We start from the raw sequence: 7,577 nt of genomic DNA, 5'->3' as shown, positions 1-7,577 counted from the left end.
GCCCCAAGCTGTGGCTGGGGCTGCGGTGGGTGCCTGGTGTGGGGCCGTGTGTGCCGGGGAGGGTGCAGAAGTGGGGTGTGCAGAGTGAGCACAGGAGCGGGACTTCTCTCTGCCCGTGGCCAGCTCCGGCAGCCACTGAGGTCTGGGGAGGGGGGGCACAGCAGAGCATCATCCCCTCTGTCCCCAGCACCCTCCCCCTTCCTACCACACCTCACAGTGCTTGCCGGGGTTCATGGGGGAGCCCAGGGGGCAGCCGAAGTGTTCGACAAAGTCCCGGGAGTTGCTGAGGGTGCCGATGACACGGTACTTGTCGGGGCTGTGGGGGTCGGTCACCAGCCCTTCGTGGGAGCTCTCGGGCGTCCGGACGGAGCACCACACCTGACGGAGCAGGAGCAGCCTCAGGGATGGGGACAGAGCACCCCCCGGTGCAGGATGGGGAGCTACGGGGTGGCTCCGAGGAGCCAGAGAGGGACGGGAAGCCCATATTCTGGCTCCGCCCTACCTGCGCAAAGCCCACGAAGAAAAGCTGGTGGTTGGTGAGCCCCAGGGCTGGCAGGCGCTTCTCCTCCCCGTTCTTCTGCAGCCAGGACTTGTAAGCCTGTGGGAGAGCTGGCCTGAAGCGCCGGGGGGGGACAGACAGGCACGGGGGTCCGTGTCCCCTCCGGATGGCGGCACTCACGTTGTAGGCTGCCTTGAGCCCGCCGTTGTCGGCGATGTTCTCGCCCAGTGTCTGCCGCCCGTTGACCTTCTCGCTGTGAACGGTGTAGTGGCCGTGCCGCTCTGTCATGCACGCCGTCCGGTTCTTGAAGGCCTCCAGGGAGGAGTTCTGCCACCATGGCCGCAGGTTTCCCTCTTTGTCGTACTCCCGTCCTGCAGGACCGAGCTGTGGGTTGGGGTGGACCAGGGGAAGCCGTCCCCCTGCAGCCCCTCTGCTGCAGGGGTTCCCGAAGCAGAGTGGGGTGTGGTGGGGGAATGGCACCGGGGGATGCCGGGGGACCTGGCACCTTGGGTCCACGCCCAGGGGGAAAGGTGTCCCCCAGCCCCTGCTGTGGGCAGGCTCTGCCTGGGGCTCTGCCATGTACTTGGGTCCCCAGCCATCCCCCACTGCATTCCCACTATGCCAACCCAGATCTCTGACCCCCAATTCACTCATTGACCCCATGTTGGCTCCAGGGCTGTGGTGAAGGCGCAAAGCAGAGTGGATGTGAGAGGGACCCATCCCATGCCCTGGAGGGAGGAGGATGAGAAGGGGGCTGGGGCTGCAGACACTGTGTCCTCACCAAGCGGATGGAGCGAAAGCTGCACAGAGAAGCCGGGGGGAGGTATCGGCAGGTGCCACCTGGGGAGACAGGACAATAGAAGGGGGGTGGCCAGGGGGGCACGAGCACACATGACGCAATGGATGGCAAAGCGGGACCCCTGTGCACCCAGGGCACCCCTTCCCCACGCCAAGGGCAGGGACTGGGGGGGGACAGGAAGGTGACGGGGGTCGGGGCCGACGCTGCTTGTAGGCTCTCACCTTGGTCATCAAATGCATGCGTCAGCTCATGCCCCATCACCACGCCGATGCCACCAAAATTAAGGGCTCTGTGGGGCCATGGGAAAGAACCAGGTAAGTACAGGATGTGTTAATGATACTGTTGCAGCCCACCCCATCTGTGTGTGGGCATCCAATGAAACTCTGCTCCAGCTGGGACCCAGCTGGGAGTCAGTCCTGTTGGGGACATTGGTGGCCCTAAGGGGACTTTGCAGGTGGTGTTGACTGCAGGATGTAAAGCCTTGAGGGACACTCAAGCTCTCCAGGGCTTTTCTTTGTGACTGTGGGAGGCTCTGTGGCGTGCTGGCCCTGATCCAACCCATGCCTCCAGGAGGTGCCCCCCATGCCAGACTCACTTGGGGTGGTTGCGGGCATAGAAGGGAGCCTGGAGGATCCCAGCAGGAAAGACGATCCCGTTCTTGGTGGGCAGGTAATAGGCATTGACAGTCTGTGGGGTCATGCTCCACCTGGGGCAGGGAGATGGGACAGGGAGAGGGGACAGGCAGGGAGATGGGACAGGGAGAGGGGACAGGCAGCTTCCCTCTCACCCCAACCCCAGCACCTTCCCGTGCCATTGCCCACCACAGGGCCCTGCCCAGGGCTGACACTTTTGCCCCCATCCTGTTACCAAGGGACCCTGTCCTGGGGACAAGCTACAGCTACCACAGGTGACCTGTGCTACTACAGGTGACCTACAGTGCTGTGCTACCCCACAAGGGTGACCTCCTCCCCACTGAACCAGTGCCATCCAGGCACCCAGGACCACATCCTTCTCCCTGCCCCAAGCCCACCCCTTACTGGTCGCGGTTGGGGGGTTTCCGGAGCTGGTCAGCCATCACTTTGGCAGAAAAGTTGTAGAAGTTGAGCATATTTTGGAAGAAGGAGTCCTCAGAGACCTCGTACTGGTGAGGAAGAGGAAGGATGAGGACAGGTCCACACCCTGGCCAGGATGAACTCAGTACTGGGGTGGCTTTGCATAATGTCCCAAATAGGGACATTGCTCTACCATGGGGCCCCCCAGAGCTTGGCATGACCAAGCCTCTCCCCAAAAGCCAGGTGCCCCCTACCCCATCGTAGACATCGTCCAGCTCCTTGTTGTCCAGAATGAAGTCAGGGAAGCCAATCATGTCGTAGATGGCATCCGCCTGCATGGGGAGAGGCCCCAGCAGTGAGATGGGGAGGTTTATCTGGGTAGGGTGAGGTTTCCCATTCACTTCCCTCCCTGGGGTCACCTTCTCCTTTGCAGCCTGCCTGGTCTTCTCGTCCATCCAGTCCAGCTGGTCCAGGGACACCTCGAAGGCTGCACGGATCTCGCTGATCATCTCCTCAGCCTGGGGAGGGAATGAAGATGCCCTACCCCCAACAATGCCTTGGTGGGGACAGGGTGGACAGGATATAACCTCCCCAGGGCTGGGGGTCCCATTTCCCAGCTCCCCGCCTTCCAGCCCTGGGGCTTGGGTGGAACGGGATTCCCGCGGATGGTGGTGGGGAGGGGATGGGGACAGAAGTAGTCTCACGATGGCCTTGCTGTCCCGGTCAAAGGTGGCTTTGACGAAGAGGGAGCCCAGCGCAAAGCCCAGTGTGTCATCCGTGTTGGAGATGCAGGTTTGCCAGCGGGGCGTGCAGGACTGTGGGAGTGAGATGAGGGTCAGTGAGACCCCCAGCCCACTCCCCTGCTCCCCGGCCTTCACCCAGCCTGGCTCTGCCTCCTCATCAGAGGGGAGATGCGCAGCAGCAAAACCCCCATCCCAAAAGATGGTCCCTGGGTTCCCTCGGAAGCATCCAGGTTTTAGCATCCCAAGGGCATCTGAAGGACAGAGGAGGTCCTGGCTGCTTCCAGGCTGAGGGCAGAGGATTCTGATCCCAGGGCCCTCCGTTACCTTCCTGGTGCCATAGAGTGTCTCCAGCAGCCTCTCCTGGGCTGTTTCGAAGCGCTGGTCCAGGCTGGAGGCCGTCTTCTGCACCAGGTTCCAGATCAGGTAGTTGTTCAGGATGCTGCGGGGGCAGAGAGATGCTGCAGCTCACCATGGTCTATGACTCCAAGACACTGATGAGCCCAAAAGGTACCCCTGCCATGGGGGCCACTGCCAGGGATATGAAGGAGCCTCACCTCCTGTCAGTGTCATTGATGAGGTCAGAGACCTGCTGGAGGTAAGTGTCCCCATACACCACCACAGGCTCTGTGTCCGCCAGCTCCAGTGGGGCCAGGGCGTAGGACAGGTAATCCAGCCAGTCAATGGCAGGGGCCAGCAGCTGGAGGAGACACAGGGATGTGGCACCAGGGGCTTGGCATGGCTCTGCTGCATCCTGCTCAGCATGGAGGGGATCTCCTCCGGCAGGAACTGTGTTTTCTGGGAAGGACCCGAAGTCCCTCACCACTCCAGATCCTTCTCTGCACCCAAGCACCCCTCCTGCTGCTCTTAATGCTGCAGGACAAGGAGGGGACCCCTGGACCCCACAATGCGAGGCGGCAGGTTCCCCCAAATGGTAACAACTGGGGGGGATGGGCACTACCCTTCAACACCCAGTGCACGTCCCGCAGCAGATGGGGCTGCCCAGAGTGTCCCAGAGTGGGGACAGCAATAGGCACAGACCCCTCGGTGCCCTCTGGACGTCTCCCCATATATCCCAGAAGGGTGTCCCCAGGCTGCTCTGGGCCATGCCCACCTGCAGCTCGGCGATGCTCATCTTGTGGTAGATCTTCTCGTCATCCCGCCGCTCAGCCTGGGGCACGGTGATGTTGGCCAGCTGGGTTTCGAAGTCCAGCACCTGCTGCATCTGGAGGCGGGTGGGCTCCGGGGTGCCCCCCAGCAGCGTGCCCAGCTCCACCATGTAGTCCAGGTATGCTGCCAGAACCTGTGGGACCCCAAGCCTTGCCTCAGTGCTGACCACAGCTCATCCCACCTCCCTGGGGTGGGCACCCAATAGGCAGGATGGAGATGCCAGGTTCGTCCCAGTGCTGCTCGAATCCCATTCCAGTGGAGTTCCCCTGATTACTGTTGGCAGCATACCCAGCACCCAGCCTCACCTTCTCGTTTGCAGTCTTGTTCAGATAGTAATCCCGGGATGGGAGGAAAAGCCCCGACTGGTCCACCTGAGGGGAGAGAGAGGCAGCACAGATATTCCGGTGTCCCCCGGTGTCTGCCACCCCTGGGTGCCCAGGTGCCAACCTGGATGATGTTGCTGTTGGAGCTCTTGGAGTCTGCACCCACATACACCGTGAAGAAGGGAGTTGCCCGGTATGTGCCTGACACGCTCTTGAGCACCTCCATGAAGCTGGTTTGGTTCCAGGAGCCAGTGATGTTCCATCCCCCAATCTGCCAGCAGACAGAGCCGGCACCTCAAGGAGGGATGGGATGCAACCCCGAGGGCTGTTCCCTCCCCGGTTACATGAAGAGCTGAGCAGGAGGTGTGCTGGGCTGAGCCCTGACAGCTCGGCTCACGTGTGGGTGTCTGCCCACCTTGTCGATGAGCTCCATAAGGGGCTGGGAGCCCAGCTCCTCTATCCTCTGCTCCTTGAGGCAGGACAGGTAGTACCGCTGGGTCTTCCGCTCTGCCTCGCTGCTGGAGTTGAAGGTGGCGTTTTCTGCGAGAGGCTGTGGGTCAGCCCCAGTGACACAGGGGTCACCCCCTCCGTGTTTGTGACCCCTTGGTGCCCACCTAGGAGATGCTTCATGATGGCCTGATTCTGGTCCCAGATGCTGTTGAAGGTGCTCCACTTGGAGCGCCCGTTGGGCAGCGGGTTCCTCTTAATCCAGCCCCCGCACGAGTACTGGTAGAAGTCCTGGCATGGGTCCATCTCTGTATCCAGGGCCTCCAGGATCTTGCTGGCCACCCGGACACAGGCATCCGTCAGGCACGTGCTGTGAGAGGGATCTGGCAGGGAAGGCATGCCTGGGGCTGGGCGAGTGTACTGGGGAAACTGAGGCACGGAGCGGGGCCAAGCCCTGTCTGTACCCCAGGATGGGCAGAGCACCTGGAGCAGGCACCCTGGGCTGACCCAGCACTCCTCATCCTCCCGTGTCCTCCAGGGTGTGGGGACACCACTGCCAAGGCTCCCTACCTCTGCGGTACTGAATGGCCAGAGTGACGACGGCGACGCTGAGCAGCAGGGCCAGGGAGACGGCGACGGCGCAGAGCACCAGCTCCAGCTGGCTGCGCGAGGCCAGGCGGCTCAGCAGCGTCCCCGGCCCCTTCCGAAACCCCACCTGGGCAGGAGCAGGACCTGCCATCGCACCATGGGGGGGGGCGAACATCACTGCCCCCCCTTCCCTCCCCGCCGCTGCCCAGTGCACACGTGGCTGCATGAGGAGATGGGGACCAGGGCATCTCTCCCCACCAGCCCTGGCAAGCCGGTGGTGGGTGCTGGCATCCCCGCCCGAGCCACAAGGAAGGACGATCGTCCAGGCACACGCTGTGCCGCATTTTGGCTGACTCCCAGTACATCCCTGGGGACAGCCAGGTCTGGCTTGGCTCCCAACCCTGCTCCCACTGCCCACCTGGTTGCAGGCAGGCCCCAGAGGGTGAGGAGGGGGGCTAGGGAGGATGGAGAGGGGAAGGATGGAGGAGCCGGGGCAGACCTCACCTCCACGCTGTCGGGAGAGGCGCTGCCATCTCCCGCTGGCTCCGGCCCCTCCTCGTCCTGCAGCGTGGCGCGCTTGTAGTTGGGCATCTGCTACGGGAGGGAGCGGGCTGGAACAGGGGCGTGGGGGGAGCCGTTCCCCGCCCTGCCACACCCTCTGGCTCTTATGGCAGGGACCGGTGCCTGCTCAGTGAGTACACAGTGGGGCTGAGGCAGCCCCTGACCCCTCTCAGTGTGCCTGGGCTTCCCCCAGAGGTTGTCCCCAGCCCTGTGTGGCCCTGGGGAGCACAGGGAGAGCTGCTAATGAGGGTCTCAGGGGCTGTCACCGGAGCATCTCTCTGCGTAGCCATGGCAGCTGTGGGATCAGCCCTGCCGACAGGTGACACATCGCCACGGAGACATGGTCCCCGTCACCAAGCAACCGTTTCCTAGTACTGCTGTCTCACCCCTCCTCTCCTGACTGGAACTTTCCATGCAGATGTGCACAGGTCTGAAACATCTGGAAGTGCTTCCAGCCCCATCCTGGCTCCGGGGGTGACCAGGACTCAGGACAGAGTGTGCGAGGGGAGAAGGGGCACTCCAGTGTGTACCAGCCATCAGGGCAGGGTCCTCCTTACTCCTGACCTCGCAAGGCAGCTTGCACAGATCCAGCCGTGAGGGCTGCTGAGGACTCAGCCAAGAGGGAGGTGGTGGAGTTGAGCCAGCAGCATTGGAGGGGGGGGGGATAAGCTAGAAGAAAATGCTAGAGGTTTTGGTGGAAGAGAATCAGCAATGCTGCCAGTTGTGAGCTATCCTTAGGCTTCAGAGTTAACGCCTGGGTGGGTTGCAGCTCACCCTCCAGTCCGTGCTGCAGACTAAAGTGAATGCCCAGGGCTGCCTGCAGGGCTGCTGTCGTGGACCAGGAAGGAGCTGGGGCGAGACGGATGATGGGCAGGGGGGAAAGCAGAGAGAGTGCCTCATGCCCAGCTCTGCCACACTGCTGGGATGGGGAGGGGGCACAGCCAAGGGCTGCAGCAGGAGGGTGGGATTGACAGTTGGCAGGAGCCCCCCACCGAGTTGGGCTCCTGGAGGATGCTGGCATTAGGAGGGATTGCTCAGCATCCTGTAGGAGCTTGGCCAGCCAGGCCCCCCCACCACCCCAGCTCCCCTCAGCATCCTCCTTTCCCCTTTTGGGTGGTCCTCATCCTGGGCAGTAGCCAGCACCCCCTCTCCAGCATCTTCTCTGCGCATCCTCAAGGCAGGAGCCTGTTTCTGGGGCTCTTCCTACCTCCTCTGTAGATCTGAGATCTGTGGGGACAGAGCCCCCTGCCCCTTCCAGAGGTGCTGTCTTGAGGGTCACCCTATGAGCTGCATTACTGTACCCCGGGTACGCTTCATGCCTCGGTGGAGCGGGGTTTGTGGGGCCGTGCTGAACCACCCCAGTTCCCTCTGTCCGATCCCAGGCAGGGATTTGGGGGG

The 7,577-nt window shown here is 62.5% G+C and overlaps 1 protein-coding gene across 4 annotated transcripts; it reads right to left on the bottom strand.

Annotated features, from left to right (window-relative positions):
• Nucleotides 1-6: 6 nt before the first annotated feature.
• ECE2 (endothelin converting enzyme 2) lies at nucleotides 7-7,241 on the bottom strand. Of its 4 annotated transcripts, none has more exons than XM_008644523.2 (18): nucleotides 6,123-7,235; nucleotides 5,601-5,745; nucleotides 5,198-5,413; nucleotides 4,999-5,123; nucleotides 4,708-4,854; nucleotides 4,566-4,631; nucleotides 4,205-4,393; nucleotides 3,648-3,790; nucleotides 3,418-3,532; nucleotides 3,055-3,165; nucleotides 2,770-2,868; nucleotides 2,605-2,682; nucleotides 2,336-2,439; nucleotides 1,894-2,004; nucleotides 1,520-1,587; nucleotides 680-870; nucleotides 503-598; nucleotides 7-378 (listed from the first exon to the last, which is right to left on the bottom strand). In XM_008644523.2, exons 1-18 carry the CDS (start codon nucleotides 6,207-6,209, stop codon nucleotides 202-204), a joined length of 2,268 nt encoding a protein of 755 aa, XP_008642745.1. In that variant the 5' UTR covers nucleotides 6,210-7,235; the 3' UTR covers nucleotides 7-201. The 4 variants fall into 4 exon arrangements, 2 of the variants coding, with proteins under 2 accessions (XP_008642745.1, XP_017582467.1); XR_001859583.1 differs by lacking the exon at nucleotides 7-378 and adding an exon at nucleotides 1,281-1,339 and having other exon boundaries at nucleotides 507-598; nucleotides 6,123-7,238; XM_017726978.1 differs by lacking the exon at nucleotides 1,894-2,004 and having other exon boundaries at nucleotides 6,123-7,237.
• Between the last annotated feature and the right edge of the window lie 336 nt (nucleotides 7,242-7,577).

This window comes from Corvus brachyrhynchos, unplaced genomic scaffold, assembly GCF_000691975.1.
Source record: "Corvus brachyrhynchos isolate BGI_N302 unplaced genomic scaffold, ASM69197v1 scaffold162, whole genome shotgun sequence".
Lineage (NCBI taxonomy): Eukaryota > Metazoa > Chordata > Aves > Passeriformes > Corvidae > Corvus > Corvus brachyrhynchos.
The sequence above is the reverse complement of the archived record's forward strand: the minus strand, read 5'-3'. Positions and strand labels throughout refer to the sequence as shown.

Bases quoted from the DNA above. Each gene is read 5' to 3' on its own strand.
- ECE2 (XM_008644523.2), bottom strand. From the start codon at position 6,209: ATGCCCAACTACAAGCGCGCCACGCTGCAGGACGAGGAGGGGCCGGAG. The intron at 5,124-5,197 runs GTGGGCACCAAG...AGCCTCTCGCAG, and splicing joins CATCATGAAGCATCTCCTAG to AAAACGCCACCTTCAACTCC. The intron at 2,683-2,769 runs GTGACCCCAGGG...CTCCCCATGCAG, and splicing joins GGCAGGCTGCAAAGGAGAAG to GCGGATGCCATCTACGACAT.